Here is a 19,225-nt window from a genome sequence, read left to right on the forward strand (position 1 = left end):
GTTGTACTTGCTGTCAGTACTACGTACTTCACCGTTGGGTTTGTCAATATATGAACTAACCAGCAATGTATGTTTGGAGGAATTAGTATAATGTTCCTTTAAGACCTAGGCTGCAATTAGCCATAAAAGGGAGTCAGATGTATTGCTCTCTGTTGTTGTGTTGTTGGTTATTGCAGTTAGTCTTGCTAATGCTTGCTATTGCTCTATTGTCCTTGCTAACGCTAATTCTCTGATCTCACTCTCTGCTAGTTTTGTCTGTGTGACTATAATATTGCTGTGTGCTAAATATTGGTCTATGTATCATATATGAAGTAATATTAATATTGAAGGAGAATATTATTGCATAGTTGCTGTATGCAAAGAACTGAATATTCTAATATCTGGTTTGTATATGATTGCTTGACTTGGATATATATGAAGTTGACTGTTTACTGAATACTCACCTACAAAAGGATATTGATAAAACTGAACGGGTCCAAAGATGGGCGACAAAAATGGTGGAAGGTCTTAAGCATCAAACACATCAGGAAAGACCTCATGAACTCAATCTGTATAGTGTGGAGAAAGGAAAGGGGGGGGGACATGATTGAAACATTTAAATATGTTAAAGGGTTAAATAAGGTTCAGGAGGGAAGTGTTTTTAATAGGAAAGTGAACACAAGAACAAGGGGACACAATCTGAAGTTAGTTGGGGGAAAGATCAAAAGCAACATGAGAAAATATTATTTCACTGAAAGAGTAGTACATGCTTGGAACAAACTTCCAGCAGACGTGGTTGGTAAATCCACAGTAACTGAATTTAAACCTGCCTGGGATAAACATATATCCATCCTAAGGTAAAATACAGGAAATAGTACAGGGGCAGACTAGATGGACCATGAGGTCTTTTTTCTGCCGTCCATCTTCTATTTTTCTATGTTTCTATGTTTCTATGTTTCTATGTTTCTATGTTTCTATGTTTCTATGTTTCTATGTTTCTATGTTTCTATGTTTCTATGTTTCTATGTTTCTATGTTTCTATGTTTCTATGTTTCTATGTTTCTATGTTTCTATGTTTCTATGTTTCTATGTTTCTATGTTTCTATGTTTCTATGTTTCTATGTTTCTATGTTTCTATGTTTCTATGTTTCTATGTTTCTATGTTTCTATGTTTCTATGTTTCTATGTTTCTATGTTTCTATGTTTCTATGTTTCTATGTTTCTATGTTTCTATGTTTCTATGTTTCTATGTTTCTATGTTTCTATGTTTCTATGTTTCTATGTTTCTATGTTTCTATGTTTGTTTCTATGAGTGGAGTGGCGGCCTAGAGGTGGAGCTCTTGCCTCACAATCAGGAGGCTGTGAGTTCGATCCTAGGTAGAGGCAGATAGTTCTCTCTCTCTCTGCACTATGAGAATATATTTGCTGAATGTAACGATGCGTTGTCAACGAAGCACTGCTGGTGACTGCTGAGAGAGACCAGCTTCTCTCAGCTACACCGCGGGCCGAAGGAGGCCACCGCTGCAGTTCCCCCCCCCTGCCCCGGCGTTCCTCCATCACTGCCCCGGCGTTCTTTTCCCTTTGAAAAAACCCGTGAAATAGCAAATCCGCGAAAGATGAATTGTGAAGTAGCGAGGGATTGCTGTAACCCTCGTGAATCTAAACCTTCAACAGCATCCATACCCCCTTTTAACCTCTCTTTCTTTGGGTGTTTCTTGCAGCTTGGCAGCCAACTTGCTTTATGATGAGGGGATCCATGCCATTGCCCAGGCGTTGAAGGAAAACCAGGCCCTCACTTCTCTGCAGTAAGTTTATGACATTTATGAAAGGGGGGCCTTTGCTGTCTTTCTTGGAATAAATTTGTCCTGGATTTTAGGCCTTGGCATCTTCTGAAATGCAAAACCAAAGGCATCAAGCAGACACGGAAGCTCCCAACTAAGGCCCTCTTGAGTTTCCTACTCCAGGGGGTTATAAAAATACAGTGATATCTTGTGTTACAAACTTAATTGGTTCCGGGACAAGGTTCTTAAGGTGAAAAGTTTGTAAGACGAAACAATGTTTCCCATAGGAATCAATGGAAAAGTGATTAATGCGTGCAAACCCAAAATTCACCCATTTTGCCAGCCGAAGTACCCGTTTTTGCACTGCTGGGATTTCCCCGAGGCTTCCCTCCATGGGAAACCCCACCTCCGGACTTCTGTGTTTTTGCGATGCAGCAGAGGAATCCCAGCATCGCAAAAACGAGCGCTTCGCTGGCAACGAAAGCCTGGAGGTGGAGTTTCCCAGTGAAGGGAGCATCAGTGAAATCGCAGCATCACAAAAACACCGAAGTCCTGGAAATCCCACCTCCAGACCTCTGTGTTTTTGCAATGCTGCGATTTCACTGAGGCTCCCCTCGCTGGGAAACCCCACCTCCAGACTTCTGTTGCCAGCGAAGCGCCCATTTTTACACTGCTGGGATTCCCCTGCTAGGATTCCCCTGCACCATTGCAAAAACACGGAAGTCCGGAGGTGGGGTTTCCCATGGAGGGGAGCTTCAGGGGAATCCCAGCAGCGCAAAAATGGGTGCTTTGCTGGCAACGGAAGTCCGGAGGCGGGGCATCCCAACGGTGGCGGTGGGTTTCTAAGGTGAAAATAGTTTATAAGGAGAGGCAAAAAAATCTTAAACCCTGGGTTTGTATCTCGAAAAGTTTGTATGACGAGGTATCACTGTAGTGGGGTGGAGCAGTGAAGGGCTGCCCGTTGCCGAGGTTTTCAATGCACTCCGGGTGACAGGTGTGGGCACACACACGTCCGGCATTTGCATGTTTGGTGCCCATGGGTGCAAGATTTGGCTTCTGCACACACACAGAGGCAGCAAAATCTCATGCAAGGGCACCTGTGAGTGAGAGATTTCATGATTTTAGGCAAAAAGCCCACTGAGAATTGGGGAAATCTCACATGCGCGAGAGCCCTCGTGTGAGATTTCGCTCCCTACGCATGCACAGAAGCTGAATCTCACGTGGGGCGCATGTACACGCACTGGGGATGCGCAGCTCCATGTGCATCACAATTTTTGCTACCACACTATAGTATTATGATGCCCATACTGTGTGCAGCCCACTTCCTGGGTGGAGGGAGAGATCTACAGCATAACCCATCTCTCGCAAAAGGGGTAGGCGGTTATCCATACATCCCAGCGACCGATCAGGTCCCACAGAGCCTAGGGGAAGAGCCTTCTCTGTGGCAGCTCCGGTCCTCTGGAATCAGCTCCCTCCGGAGATTCGTACTGCCCCCCCCCTCCTTGCCTTCCCAAAAAACCCCCAATATTTCCTTCATCTCGAATAACTATAATCCCAAACTTCACTCAAGGGCAGATTTGGGAAAAGTACTTTGATGAAAATATAGGGCAGTCACCTTCTGCCATTCCATGCCAGGCGACCAATCCAGACCCACAGCATCAGCATGCTGAACTGATACTGCCCTGAAGGAAAAGGGGGGACATGATCGAAACATTTAAATATGTCAAAGGGTTAAATAAGGTCCAGGAGGGAAGTGTTTTTAATAGGAAAGTGAACCCAAGAACAAGGGGACACAATTTGTGGTTAGTTGGGGGAAAGATCAAAAGCAACGTGAGAAAATATTATTTTACTGAAAGAGTAGTAGATGCTTGGAACAAACTTCCAGCAGACGTGGTAGATAAATCCACAGGAACTGAATTTAAACATGCCTGGGATAAACATAGATCCATCCTAAGATAAAATGTATAAGGGCAGACTAGATGGACCATGAGGTCTTTTTCAGCCATCAGTCTTCTATGTTTCTATGAATTTGCTTTCTTTCTGATTTTTTCTCCCTTCTTTTAGCTTGCAGTGGAATTTCATTCAAGCCAAAGCTGCTAAGGCCCTGAATCTAGCTTTGCAGTGCAACAAGAGCCTGACTATCTTGGAGTAAGTTTTCATTTAAATCTAACATGAATTGGGATTTGGGGGAGGGGGGGATCCATTTTTCTAAAATCTCGGGATTCATGTTGTAGACATGTGAGAATTGGGTTGCAGCAGAACACTTTGAGATGACTCTGCTTTGATTTCATAATCATTATTTAAAATGTAACACCTTGGTTGTGAACCTCCTAGAGTCCCTCGGGAGTTAGCCGGCAATTAAATTAAATTAAATTAAATTAAATTAAATTAAATTAAATTAAATTAAATTAAATTAAATTAAATTAAATTAAATTAAATTAAATTAAATTAAATTAAATTAAATTAAATTAAATTAAATTAAATTAAATTAAATTAAATTAAATTAAATTAAATTAAATTAAATTAAATTAAATTAAATTAAATTAAATTAAATTAAATTAAATTAAATTAAATTAAATTAAATTAAATTAAATTAAATTAAATTAAATTAAATTAAATTAAATTAAATTAAATTAAATTAAATAAATTAAATTAATTAAATTAAATTAAATTAAATTAAATTAAATTAAATTAAATTAAATTAAATTAATTAAATTAATTAAATTAAATTAAATTAAATTAAATTAAATTATTAAATTAAATTATTAAAAAATTACACTACATTAAATTAATATTGCATATTGGCCAGCAATGGGATCCTGATGAGGAAGCTCATAGTCCAAGGCCAATCTGTTTTGCATGATATATGTGCGTGATTTAACACTTTCCGTGGCCAGTTGGGCAAGACCACGCACCGTCTCATTGGTGATGATTTCCACCACTACCTGAAGGCGGATGAAGTGGTTGAGCATATAAATGGGGGTGCAGTAACCAAAGGTGCCATCCTCGGCCCAGGTAGACGGGCCATAAACCTTAATAATGCTTTCCGGGGGGCCATTCATCCTCTTTCCAGTCCCCGATCTTAAGATCGCTAATGAGTGACCGTTTAGAGCGAACATTGCCAATTTCATCATAAACAGGCACCCCAAGAATCTGCCTTTGTTTCAGGGGGAGTAGGAAAAATCCCGGGCGAATGACACCAAGGACACAAGAGCCACACCAATTGAGCGGGAATTGAACATAAGCATACTTCCCACAAACACTCCGCAGTCTGCATTGGTTGCCGATCAGTTTCTGGTCACAATTCAAAGTGTTGGTTATGACCTAGAAAGCCCTTCATGGCACCGGACCAGATTATCTCAGGGACCGCCTTCTGCTGCACGAATCCCAGCGACCAGTTAGGTCCCACAGAGTGGGCCTTCTCCGAGTCCCATCAACTAAACAATTTTGTTTGGCGGGGCCAAGGGGAAGAACCTTCTCTGTGGCAGCCCCGGCCCTCTGGAACCAACTCCCCCCGGAGATTAGAATTGCCCCCACCCTCCTCGCCTTTCGTAAGCTCCTTAAAACCCACCTCTGCCGTCAGACATGGGGGAACTGAGATACTCTTTCCCCCTAGGCCGTTACAATTTATGCATGGTATGTTTCTTTGTAGGTATGATTGGTTTTAAAATAAGGGTTTTTTAGTTGTTGTAGTATTGGATTTACATGCTGTTTTTATTATTGTTGTTGGCCGCCCCGAGTCTACGGAGAGGGGCGGCATACAAATCCAATCAATCAATCAATCAATCAATCAATCAATCAATAAATATCCAGTACATACCATCTGGAGCAAGCCAAAGCAATTTGGTGTTCTGGGGGTCCAAAACATAATGCTTCAGGAGGCGGACGTCTTGTAACGCCTGGGCCATGGGGATTGGCTGTAGACCCTTGCCAGACCACCAGGTGGCATTGTTCCACGTGGACAGGCAACGCAAGTTTGGGGCACACTTGGTGTCCTGCTACACTGACACATGGTCATTGAGAATGCCTCATCTGAACTGAGTCAATACACCCAACCATAAACCAGTGAAACAGGCAGGAGGTTGCACAACATGTTAATCCATAAAACAAAACTAACCAAGGTTTTAAAAAACCAACCTCACCATGTTTACCTTGGTGTAAAGGCAGCTATTAGAGCACATATGAGTCTGGGTAATCCTTGTCAACTACAGGGTGCGTTCCAAAAGTAATGCCATTATATTTTTTTAAAAAGTGATTTATTGAACAGATTTGCACAAACACTTAAAATTCTTCAAAGTACTGTCCTTGGGCCTCTACACATTTTTTCCAGCGACTCTGCCATGACCTGTACGTGCCCTGTAAGGCATCTTGGGGACCTCTCGCAAGGTCTTCATCATGGCTGATTGGTTCTCTTCTATGGACGAAAAACGGGAGTCTTTCCAGCACATCCACGTAGTAGGCAGCGTTAACTGTCTGCTCTTGAAGAACAAACTCCTTACGGACCACTCCTTTACTGTTGAAAAAGACAATGAGCATTGTTTTCACTTTTGATTTGCTCATTCTTGCCTTTTGGGGCTTGGGGGACTGGTCAGTGTGCCACTCAGAGCTTTGGCGTTTTGTTTCTGGGTGGTATTCAAAAACCCAGGTTTCATCACCAGCGATGACGTTGTCCAAATAATCAGGTTCAATTTCTATACGTTGCAAAAGTTATCTTGAAATTTCCCCTCGGTTGGTCTTTTGATGACACGGTCGGATTGCACAGATTTGCCATAACTGACGTCCTGCCACTTCCATAACTTGGAGAGCACTGAGACCGGTTTCGCGGCAAAGCTTAGCGTCCCCCGTCCCACTTTGACCAATAGGAGCAGCCTGGGAAATTCAATTGCATTACTTTTGGAATGCACCCTGTAAGTTGGTACTACCATGTTGAATCCTCACCCAAAGGCCTCCGTTGAACAAAATGAACTCAATCTGATTCGGTTGAAAAGAATTCTTGGTTGGTCAGTGTTGTGGTTAGCTCTGGCCCAGCTCCTGCCACAAGGACTGTGGATGTGGGGGAGACATCCACATGCTGCAGGCCTGTTTTGCCCCCGGTGGAATCTGCTGATGAAGGCTCCTCTGACCAAGAAGACATGAGTGACAGGGAGGAGGAGAGTGGGGCAGACAGCTCAGAAGGAGATCAATTATCTAGCTCCTCCTTGGATTCAGAACAAGAGTTAATGATACAGCCACACATGCGGAGAGCGATGCATAGGCAACAACAACTGAGAGATTATTATCAAAGAAAATGAGGCCACGTGTGGTTGGGTGGGGCTGTGGTAATTAGTGAGGCTGCTATAAATAGTAGCCTGTGGGTTTGGCCATTGTGGAGGATTATCTGATCGTTGTGTTTTGTGACTGCTTTACTGACTTGGACCTTTTGTGTGCTGATTTTTCCCCACTTTGAAACTAAACCAGAGCAAAGTGTGTTTCACTTTGTGAAAGAAGGACTGTGAATTGCCTCACAGCTGCAAGCTAAGTATCACAGAACTGATAAGGGACTGTACAAATTACCAGTTTGTTTGGAGACAAGTGTTCTTTGCTATACAAAAAGAGTGCTTCGTTTATTTGAATTTTCGTTATAAAGAACATTGTTTTGAATTTTCAAACGTGTGTGTTTCTGAAATTTGTACCTCTGAATTTTTGGGAGGATTCTACCAGAGAGCCCGACAGAACAGTCAGAAGACGTGAGGTAGGTATAGATAAGTCTCCCATATGCAAACTTTATGCAAAACTCTATTACTTTGTTTCCAGTCCACCATTAATGTAGTGTTTTTTCCTCCACTCCAAGAAGTCATCTCCACAATCTTCACCGTCTTCAGAACTCTTCTTCCATGGCTGGTATTGTCCAATTTCCAAGCCAATAATGGTCCAATCTCCACCAGATTGAAGTAAACTAGTCCTTTGCATTTATTGTCTCCCCAGTTTGCAAGAAAATGCCATTGGGGATGAAGGAACGGCTGCTTTGGCCTCAGCTCTACGCGTGAACGCAACGCTGGAAGCTCTCTAGTATGTTTCTGTGCTACCTAGAAGGGGCAGCACGTCGATTAAGAGAGAGGTGGGCGACAGCATTCGGGGACTGAGATCAGCTACTGGGCTCAATAGTGGTCCTGATTCAAGGGTTACCTGCAGCAATGGGCTGAAAACTTCATGGCACCGGACCGGATTATCTCAGGGACCGCCTTCTGATGCACGAATCCCAGCGACCAGTTAGGTCCCACAGAGTGGGTCTTCTCCGGGTCCCGTCAGCTAAACAATGCCACTTGGCGGGGCCCAGGGGAAGAGCCCCGCCCTCTGGAACCAACTCCCCCCAGAGATTAGAATTGCCCCCATCCTCCTTGCCTTTCGTAAGCTACTTAAAACCCACCTCTGCCGCCAGGCATGGGGGAACTGAGATACTCTTTCCCCCTAGGCCTTTACAATTTTATGCATGGTATGTCTGTATGTATGTTTGGTTTTTATATTAATGGGTTTTTAATCGTTTTTAGTATTGGATTATTATTGTACGCTGTCTTATTATTGCTGTTAGCCGCCCCGAGTCTCCGGAGAGGGGCGGCATACAAATCCAATAAATGAATGAATGAATGAATGAATGAATGAATGAATGAACGAACTTACCTTATAATGGTGCGCCCTCCCGGTCGGGCAGCAGCAGGCAGGCGGTAGAGCGCAGGAGGGGGTTGGGCATGCGCGCCTGACATGATATTTGCTACTTGAACATGCACAGAAAGTGAAATCTTGCAATTTCAGTGAAAATCGCCATTTCCTTTGCTTCTGCCAAAATGTCGCACGAAGATGCTCGCTCGTGCAAGATTTTGGTGAAAATTGCCAATTACTTTGCTTCTGTGCATGGCGATTTTCACCAAAAATCTCCAGTGGGCAACCAGTGGCGTGAGTGGCGGCAGCTGCCGGTCATCTGGAGCTGTGCGCACATGTGCATGCAGCTCCAGACCTGCCGGAATGGCGATCCCAGGCGCACCGGTTGCTGCCCACCATTGTTTACCTGCATATTTAATGTCTTAGTTGAGCTACAAATTTTCTCTTACACCATATTGGTACTTTGACAAATGGTAGCCTGACATACTTGGAGCCCTCTTAAAAGGTGCTGGTTTGTTTGCAGCCTGCAGGTGGCAGCCATCGGGGTGAGTGGGGCCACAGCCTTGGCAGAAGCATTGGTCGTTAACAAGAAACTTGCCGTCTTGGAGTAAGTAACCACGTCTTATTACTTGTTTATTAATCTAATTTATATGCTGCCCAACTCCCAAAGGACTCTGGGCGGCTTCCAACAAAGAAAAACAGCATTTAAAAACAGTTTGTCTCTGCTGTTCTGTTCAGGTCTATTTGACCCGAAATGAAGTTTCAGACTCTGTAAGAAAATTTCCCTGCACATCTGAAACTTGAAATTACATGACTTTGCCTCTTTTGAGTGGTTCTTTCTATGAGTATTTTATTTTTGGTTGCTTAGTTTTTGCTGTGACTATACACTTGTTCTGTTCCCATTTGACCCAGACTAAGAAAAAGGTTGATAAGTAGGATGCTTGGCTGCATAGCTAGAGGTATAACAAGCAGGAAGAGGGAGATTGTGATCCCCTTACATAGAGCGCTGGTGAGACCACATTTGGAGTACTGTGTTCAGTTCTGGAGACCTCACGTACAAAAAGATATTGACAAAATTGAACGGGTCCAAAGACGGGCTACAAGAATGGTGGAAGGTCTTAAGCATAAAACGTATCAGGAAAGACTTCATGAACTCAATCTGTATAGTCTGGAGGACAGAAGGGAAAGGGGGGACTTGATCGAAACATTTAAATATGTTAAAGGGTTAAATAAGGTTCAGGAGGGAAGTGTTTTTAATAGGAAAGTGAACCCAAGAACAAGGGGACACAATCTGAAGTTAGTTGGGGGAAAGATCAAAGGCAACATGAGAAAATATTATTTTACTGAAAGAGTAGTAAATCCTTGGAACAAACTTCCAGCAGACGTGGTTGGTAGATCCACAGTAACTGAACTTGAACATGCCTGGGATAAACATATCTCCATTGTAAGATAAAATACAGGAAATAGTATAAGGGCAGACTAGATGGACCATGAGGTCTTTTTCTGCCGTCAGTCTTCTATGTTTCTATTTTAGCTACTGTATTTTTTTTTGAATACCTATTGCATTGGTATACTATGGTATACTATGCTTGATCATAAACAAATGAAAAATGAAATTAAAAATTAATGTTTATCTATTTATTTTGCTCAGAAAAGCCGTCCCCGGCTGTTTGCAATTATGTTTGCTTTAAATATAGACCAGGCTGCAAGTTCCAAATTACATCCTTGTTTTTAGTACAATGGATTTCTTTCATAAAAAATATTTGTCTGGGTATCATGTACTACTTACTTTTCTCTGTACGTCATCTCATTTTTCAACAGGTGCATGTTGTAAAGTCATTTTGCATTACTGTGCCATGAAGCAAGCTAATATGTGCCATTGCACATATCATATCATCACATCATTACAAATTACATCACGTATGATCACATATCATATCAGATATGACCACATATCACATCATCCATGCAATCAATAAATCAATATATCAATATATCAAGGTGCAAAGAAAGGGCAACAAGAATGATCAAGGAAATGGAGCACCTCCCTTATGATACCAGGTTGCAACGCCTTGGTCTCTTCAGCCTTGAAAGATGGCGTTTAAGGGGTGACTTGATCGAAGTGTATAAAATCATGCATGCGATAGAAAAGGTGGATAGAGAAAAATTATGTTCTCTATCACTGTTCTGTCGGGCTCTCTGGTAGACTCCTCCCAAAAATTCACAGGTACAAATTTCAGACACACACAGAGCACTCCTCTCCAAACAAACTGGTAATTTGTACAAGTCCCTTATCAGTTCTGTGATACTTAGCTTGCAGCTGTGAGGCAATTCACAGTCCTTCTTCTTTCACCAAGTGAAACACACTTTGCTCTGGTTTAGTTTCAAAGCAGGGAAAAATCAGCACACAAAAGGTCAAAGTCAGTAAAGCAGTCACGAAACACAATGATCAGATAATCCTCCACAATGGCCAAACCCACAGGCTGCTATTTATAACAGCCTCACTAATTACCACAGCCCCACCCAACCACAGGTGGCCTCATTTTCTTTTATAATAATCTCTCAGTTGTTGTTGCCTATGCATCGCTCTCCGCATGTGTGGCTGTATCATTAATTCTTGTTCTGAATCCAAGGAGGAGCTGGATAATTGATCTCCTTCTGAGCTGTCTGCCACATTCTCCTCCTCCCTGTCACTCATGTCTTCTTGGTCAGAGGAGCCTTCATCAGCAGATTCCACCGGGGGCAAAACAGGCCTGCAGCATGTGGATGTCTCCCCCACATCCAGAGTCCTTGAGGCAGGAGCTGGGCCAGAGCTAACCACAACAATCACACAATACTAGGACAAGGGGGCACTCCCTAAAGCTCATAGGTAAGAAAGTGAGGACAAATAAAGGGAAATATTTCTTTATCCAGAAGGTCCTTGGTTTATGGAATTCTCTTCCAGAAGAGGTCGTGACAGCTGTCAGCTTTGATAGCTTCAAGACAGGATTAGACAGATTCATGGATGCCAAGCGTATTGGTAGTTATTGAAACGGATGTCCAAGTGCCGCCTCTATGTTGGCTGAGGCAGGCAGGATTCCCTTGAGTACCATTTGTTGGGGGGTCAAGGGAAAAGGAGGGTTTTGCCTTCTCTTTCTGCTCAAGATCCACATATACAATTGGTGGCCCACTGTGTGACACAGAATGCTGGACTCAATGGGCTTTGGCCTGATTCAGCAGGGCTCTTCTTATTTTCTCTGCTGTGATGTATTGATTGCATGGATGAGCATTGAGTACAGATTTGAACCGGGCATCTGTTTCAGGGCCCCATCAGACACAGACAAATGCAGCCTGTGATTGTTATGCAAGTGGAATATGAAGAGGAACATGATAATAATAATAATAATAATAATAATAATAATAATAATTTATTAGATTTGTATGCCGCCCCTCTCCGAAGACTCGGGGCGGCTCACAACAAGCGATAAAACAATATTGTACAGGCACAAATCTAATATTAAGAAAAAACTAAAAACCCTATCAATTTAAAAAACCAAACAACACATACATACCAAACATAAATTATAATAAGCCTGGGGGAAAGGTGTCTCAAATCCACCATGCCTGGCGGTATAGATGGGTCTTAAGTAGTTTACGGAAGACAAGGAGGGTGGGAGCAGTTCTAATCTCCGGGGGGAGTTGATTCCAGAGGGCCGGGGCCACCACAGAGAAGGCTCTTCCCCTGGGGCCCGCCAGATGACATTGTTTAGTCGACGGGACCCGGAGAAGGCTGACTCTGTGGGACCTTATCGGCCGCTGGGATTCGTGCAGTAGTAGGCGGTTCCGGAGGTATTCTGGTCCAATGCCATATAGGGCTTTAAAGGTCATGACCAACACTTTGAATTGTGACCGGAAACTGATCGGCAGCCAAACAATTAGTCATATGCAAGTATGAGTTTTAAAAAAGGGGGGAAAGAAAACTGCCTGCCCAAATAAAAAATGGAGCATTGGGGAAGGGGGTCATTCCCTGCCTGGATTATGGGCAGGGGGTCTCTCACCCCCCTTTGTCTCCAAGATAGGTGTAGCCATCTCCTCCACCCTACGAAAGCAGACTATCAATCCTAGGTCTAGAAAGCTTAGAACTACGTCGCCTAAAACATGATCTAAGTATTGCCCACAAGATCATATGCTGCAACGTTCTACCTGTCAATGACTATTTCAGCTTCAATCGCAACAACACAAGAGCACGCAACAGATTCAAACTTAATATTAACCGCTCCAAACTTGACTGTAAAAAATATGACTTCAGCAACCGAGTTGTCGAAGCGTGGAACTCATTACCTGACTCAGTAGTGTCAACCCCTAACCCCCAACATTTTTCCCTTAGACTATCCACGATTGACCTCTCCAGGTTCCTTAGAGGTCAGTAAGGGGCGTGCATAAGTGTGCCTTCCGTCCCCTGTCCAATTGCCTCTCCTTTTCTCATTTATCTTTTCTTCCTTTCAAATATGTTCACCTATACTTTTATATATTTTCGGCTATTCTTTTCTTTATTTATATTATTACATATCTTTCTCTTCAATGTGTATTATGTATTGGACAAAATAAATAAATAAATAAAATAAATAAACATGACTTTTCTTTACTTCTGATTTCAGCCTTAGGGGAAACTCCATTGGTTTGATGGGAGCCAAGGCTATGGCCCACTCCTTGAAAGTTAACAGCACCCTCCGCAGGTTGAAGTAAGTAGTGCATGTGGGAAACACTGAAGAATACTGTATTTTTGGGAATATAAGTCACACTGGAGTATAATATGCACCTTAATTTTGGGGGAAGGAAAATAAGAAAAAGGCTGATTGGTGGGAGAATCGGCTTCCTGGAATACCACCAAACAGCTATTCCCAGAGGTGAACCTTAGCAACAGGTTTGTTCGTTGTGAGCTCTATGCCTTGTGTTTCCAGCCTCTGAAAAAATTACAGAGGCTTTTTTCAGTCCCTGAAACTTCCATACAAGACTGCACCAAATTTTCACCCTCTTATAGGGAGGCAAAGGTGTGTCTTACACTCCACAAAATACGGTACTTTATATGCTAGGGTTGTCCAAACCTTCACAACTTTAAGACTTAGGGATTTCAACTTTCAGAATTTTTAACTTATGACTTCTGAACTTCAACTTCAGAATTCTGGGTGGCTGGGGAATTTTCGGTGATAAACTCTACAAGTCCCTACATGGCATTGGGCCAGAATACATACGGAACCGCCTTCTACCGCACGAATCCCAGCAGCCGATAAGGTCCCAGAGTTGGCCTTCTCTGGTTCCCGTCAACCAAACAATGTTGTTTGGCGGGCTCCAGGGGAAGAGCCTTCTCTGTGGCGGCCCCGGCCCTCTGGAATCAACTCCCCCCAGAGATTAGAACGGCCCCCACCATCCTTGTCTTTCGCAAATTACTCAAGACCCACCTTTGTCGCCAGGCATGGGGGAGTTAGGATATTCCTTCCCCTAGGCCATTACAAGTTATGTATGGTATGTTCGTGTGTATGTTTGGTTTTTATAATAAGGGTTTTTAGTTGTTCTATTAAATTGGATTGTCACATGTTGTTTTTTATCATTGTTGTTAGCCGCCCCGAGTCTGCGGAGAGGGGCGGCATACAAATCCAATAAATAAATAAATAAAATGAATAAAGTCTTTAAGTTGTCAAGATTGGACAGCTTTGATGTATGCTATTGCTCAAATTGGGTCAGATTGAAATGGTTTTGCATTGATTATCCAAAAAAAGAAGCAGATCACCTTAAGAGCCTACTCTAACCAAGATCGTACCTATCATTAGGCATTTGTTACATTTGTGAAGTACAAGGTTTATCAATATTACAAGAATGACATGTCTTTGTTCCTAAGAGAAACATCTTTCAGCTGTGGCGAGGGGGGCGTTTGCCCAGGTTTGCCTGGTGCACCAGTTGCGGCCCTATTTGGACCGGGAGTCACTGCTCACAGTCACTCATGCCCTCATCACCTCGAGGCTCGACTACTGCAATGCTCTCTACATGGGGCTACCTTTGAAAAGTGTTCGGAAACTTCAGATCGTGCAGAATGCAGCTGCGAGAGCAGTCATGGGTTTCCCCAAATATGCCCATGTTACACCAACACTCCACAGTCTGCATTGGTTGCCCATCAGTTTCCGGTCACAATTCAAAGTGTTGGTTATGACCTATAATGCCCTTCATGGCACCGGACCAGATTATCTCAGGGACCGCCTTCTGCTGCACGAATCCCAGCGGCCAGTTAGGTCCCACAGAGTGGGCCTTCTCCGGGTCCCGTCAACTAAACAATGTTGTTTGGCAGGACCCAGGGGAAGAGCCTTCTCTGTGGCGGCCCCGGCCCTTTGGAACCAACTCCTCCCAGAGATTAGAATTGCCCCCACCCTCCTCACCTTTCGTAAGCTTCTTAAAACTCATCTCTGCCATCAGGCATGGGGGAACTGAGATATTCTTTCCCCCTAAGCCTTTACAATTTACGCATAGTATGTCAGTATGTATGTTTGGTTTTTATAATAAGGTTTTTTTTTAGTTATTTTAGTATTGGATTGGATTGTTACATGTTATTTTTATCATTGTTGTTAGCCGCCCCGAGTCTATGGAGAGAAGCGGCATACAAATCCAATAAATAAATAAATAAATCAGCTGGCTGCCTTGAATTGTCTCAAGCTGAAAGAAACACTTTAAGCTCAAGCAGACAAGAGATGCAAAACAGGACTGTTTACATTGGTGAATTTTTCAAAAACGTCCTTAGATTTTCCTTCCGACATAAATCTGGATCGATTCTTAGTATTCGTTTGGAATGTCTCAAGATCGTCTGTAGAGAATAAAGCTAGAGCAGATATGAGGGACGTGTCAGATCAGACCGAAGCACAAGTACAAAATTGCAAGAAATTTTGCGGTTCATTCCGCCTGCTGAGCAACAACCAAACAATGTTAGAACTTCCTAATTGTGCCCAGCTAGCTAGATGTTTTCGTGTTCTTGTTCAGCCTCCAGGAGAACTCCTTGGGCATGGATGGGGCCATCTGCATTGCCACGGCACTGACGGGCAGCCACAACCTCACCTACATCAAGTAAGTACCTTTGATGAACTACTACAGCCTTTCCTACTGTCACACTTATGGGGAAGCAAAGATCATATGGAGTTTGGTTTTTTTTATACAGTGGTACCTCGGTTCTCGACCACAATTCGTTCCAGAAGTGTAGTCGAGAACCGATTTGGTCGAGTACCGAATTAATTTATCCCATAGGAAATAATGGAAATGGATTTAATTGGTTCCCAGGTCCTGTTGACTCGCTGGGAACCAATTAAATCTATTTTCTTTATTTAAAAAATCTGAGGAGCTCTATAGTCTAACCTCTCCAAGCTGCAGGAAGGGTGGGGGCGGCTGCAATACCGGCAGCTTCGGGGGGCTCCTTTCCTCAGTGCTTCGTCTTGTGCACCAACTTTCTCCTTCCCGGCAGCAGCGGTGGTGACGGCAGCGGCTTCACTTTGAGGAGCAGCAGCACCAGGAACGTCACGTAATGAAAGGAAGCCGGTGGAGCGGTGGCAACTGCTGAGATGGCTCCACCGGCTTCCCTTCATCATGTGACGTTCCCGGCGCTGCTGCTCCTCGAAGGGAAGCCGCTGCTGTTGCCACCGCTGTCACCGGGAAGGAGAAAGTTGGTGCAAAAGACGAAGCACTGAGGAAAGGAGCCCCCCGAAGCTGCCGGTATTGCAGCCGCCCCCACCCTTCCTGCAGCTTGGAGAGGTTAGACCAGCGGTCCCCAAACTACGGCCCGCGGGCCGGATGCGGCCCAACGAGGTCTTTTAACCGGCCCGTGGCAAGCTCACGAGATTTTACTGGTCGATAAAATAAGCTCCCGAATCTCCTGTCAACTCACCGCGGTCGGCTGCTCAGCGAGGAGAAGGTGGAGAGGCAAGGGGGCGGGGAGGAAAGCGGGCCTGCAATTGGCCCCTTCCTTTGTCGCCTTTAGGGAGAGAAACTGTTGCTGCCCTATGGCAGAGCAGCAACAGTTCCTCTCCCTAAAGGCGAGAAAGAAATTGGCCAATTGCAGGGCCGCTTTCCTCCCCGCCCCCTTGCCTCTCCACCTCCTCCTCCCCTCCTCCTCCGCGGTGAGTGAAAAACTGTCCACTGAAAGTCACAGCTAAGTGCACCATGGCTAAGTTTGTGTGTGGGGGGGAGGCGGCTGCTTGAAAACCCCTGACCTCCATCGCCTCCCCCCCACGGCACAAGGCGAGCACACCTCGCCGCTGACACAGGCGGCGGGGACTGCCCTGTCCCCCTGTCCCCCCTGCGCAAAACTACGCAGCCCCAGATCGCTCGCTTCTCCAGCCAGCAAAGCCGATTGCCCGGCTTTGCTGGCTGATGCAGGAAAGGAAAGCCTCACATTTAAAAAGCACGCCACTTTCTGGGACTACGGCGCCGTGGTGGCCTTCAAGCGCGGCCCTTCGCGGCGCCCCCCACCCGTTCCTGCAGGAAGAGATCGGGCACTTTACCGGGAGGTGGAGGCGGCGTGGGGCCGGACGCTGGGTGCCGGGGAGGGCGAAGGAGTGGACGCGCCTCTCAGCTGCAGAGCGGAACGGGGATGGAGATCCGCGGCGGAGTCCGGCGTTGGGAGCCTGGGGCCATGCGGGACCGTTCATCCAGGCTTGCCGGTCCACGCGCGCCTGGATGAGCGGTCCCGCATGGCCCCAGCGCCGGACTCCGCCGCGGATCTCCATCCCCGTTCCGCTCTGCAGCTGAGAGGCGCGTCCACGCCTTCGCCCTCCCCGGCACCCAGCGTCCGGCCCCACGCCGCCTCCACCTCCCGGTAAAGTGCCCGATCTCTTCCTGCAGGAACGGGTGGGGGGCGCCGCGAAGGGCCGCGCTTGAAGGCCACCACGGCGCCGTAGTCCCAGAAAGTGGCGTGCTTTTTAAATGTGAGGCTTTCCTTTCCTGCATCAGCCAGCAAAGCCGGGCAATCGGCTTTGCTGGCTGGAGAAGCGAGCGATCTGGGGCTGCGTAGTTTTGCGCAAGGGGGACGGGGACAGGGCAGTCCCCGCCGCCTGTGTCAGCGGCGAGGTGTGCTCGCCTTGTGCCGTGGGGGGGAGGCGATGGAGGTCAGGGGTTTTCAAGCAGCCGCCTCCCCCCCACACAGAGATAAGAGAGAGAAAGAAAGAGAGGGACAGAGAGAAAGAAAGAGAGGGACAGAGAGAAAGAAAGAGAGGGACAGAGAGAAAGAAAGAGGGACAGAGAGTAAGAAAGAGAGGGACAGAGAGTAAGAAAGAGAGGGACAGAGGGAAAGAAAGAGGGACAGAGAGAAAGAAAGAGAGGGACAGAAAGAAAGAAAGAGAGGGACAGAGAGAAAGAAAGAGAGGGACAGAGAGAAAGAAAGAGGGACAGAGAGTAAGAAAGAGAGGGACAGAGAGAGAGAGGGACAGAGAGAAAGATAGAGAGGGACAGAGAAAGAAAGAGAGGGACAGAGAAAAAGAAAGAGAGGGACAGAGAAAAAGAAAGAGAGGGACAGAGAGAAAGAAAGAGGGACAGAGAAAGGGAGAGAGAGAAAGAGAAAGAAAGGTAGAGAGAAAGAGTGAGAGAAAGAGAAGAGAGAGAGAAAGAAAGAGGGGGGAGAGAAAGAGGGAAAGATAGAGAGGGACAGAGAGAAAGAAAGAGAGGGACAGAGAAAAAGAAAGAGAGGGACAGAGAAAAAGAAAGAGAGGGACAGAGAGAAAGAAAGAGGGACAGAGAAAGGGAGAGAGAGAAAGAGAAAGAAAGGTAGAGAGAAAGAGTGAGAGAAAGAGAAGAGAGAGAGAAAGAAAGAGGGGGGAGAGAAAGAGGGAAAGATAGAGAGGGAGAGAGAAAGGAAGAGGAGAGATAGAAAGGGAGAGAGAGAGAAAGGGAGAGAGAGAGAGGGAGAGAGAAAGAGGGAGAGATATAAAGAGTGAGTGAGAGAAAGAGAGAAGAGAGAGAAAGAAAGAGAGAGAGAGAGAGAGAGGACAGAGAGAAAGAGAGAGAACTAGAAAGACAGAAGGACAGAGAGAAAGGGAGAGAGAGAGAAAGGAAGAATAAATATTAAATATTGTATTTGTTCCCATTTTGTTTTTTACTTTAAATAATGTATGTGCAGTGTGCATAGGGATTTGTTCACGCGTTTTTTTAATAGTCCGGCCCTCCAACAGTCTGAGGGACAGTGAACTGGCCCCCTGTGTAAAAAGTTTGGGGACCCCTGGGTTAGACTATAGAGACTGGGAGGCTGTTAAGCGGGCGGTAACATTTCGGATAACAAACAAAATTTTCTGTGGCTGTTCGGTATCCGAATTTTTGTTCAGATACTGAAGCAAATTTTTGCTGAAATTTTTGTTTGAGAACCAAAGCGTTCGAGAGCCGAGGTACCACTGTACTTGCTAGCAGGCCAGAAAATGATATCATTAAGGTCATGCAGGTACTATAAGCTTAGATGTTTTGGACACCTAATGCACAGGTAAGTATCCACAGAGAAGACTTCGGTGCTTGGAAAAATCAGAGGCACTTGAAAAAAAAGTGTTAGTATTACGCACATAACTGGTTGGGTTTGACAATACATAAACAAACTAACAATGTATGTTTAAATGTATTTAAACACTATAAGAGTCAGTGTTGCAGTTAGCATTGGCATATAAATTCAATAAATAAATAAGGAGCCAGAAGTGTCTCTCTCTCCCTGATTATTCTCTGCTAGTTTGTCTTTGTGACTATGCTGTAGAACTGTGTTTAAATAATGTTTTAATGGATTTGTAAGCTGAATAAGTAAGGCTTATAGCATTATATATTTATTGAGAGCTATTGAATGATGT

The 19,225-nt window shown here is 44.7% G+C and overlaps 1 protein-coding gene across 3 annotated transcripts in view; it reads left to right on the forward strand.

The window, feature by feature from the left end:
* Window positions 1-19,225, forward strand: part of NLRC3 (NLR family CARD domain containing 3) — a 58,071-nt gene that overhangs the window by 29,841 nt on the left and 9,005 nt on the right. For 2 of the 3 annotated variants that reach the window (XM_070760997.1, XM_070760996.1), the window contains exons 11-16: window positions 1,701-1,784; window positions 3,825-3,908; window positions 7,725-7,808; window positions 8,920-9,003; window positions 13,034-13,117; window positions 15,399-15,482. In XM_070760997.1, coding sequence (XP_070617098.1) covers window positions 1,701-1,784; window positions 3,825-3,908; window positions 7,725-7,808; window positions 8,920-9,003; window positions 13,034-13,117; window positions 15,399-15,482 — 504 coding nt within the window. The remainder of the gene's footprint in view (window positions 1-1,700; window positions 1,785-3,824; window positions 3,909-7,724; window positions 7,809-8,919; window positions 9,004-13,033; window positions 13,118-15,398; window positions 15,483-19,225) is intronic. The other variant, XM_070760998.1, reaches the window with a different exon arrangement.

The sequence above is a fragment of the Erythrolamprus reginae genome, chromosome 9 (genome assembly GCF_031021105.1).
Source record: "Erythrolamprus reginae isolate rEryReg1 chromosome 9, rEryReg1.hap1, whole genome shotgun sequence".
Lineage (NCBI taxonomy): Eukaryota > Metazoa > Chordata > Lepidosauria > Squamata > Dipsadidae > Erythrolamprus > Erythrolamprus reginae.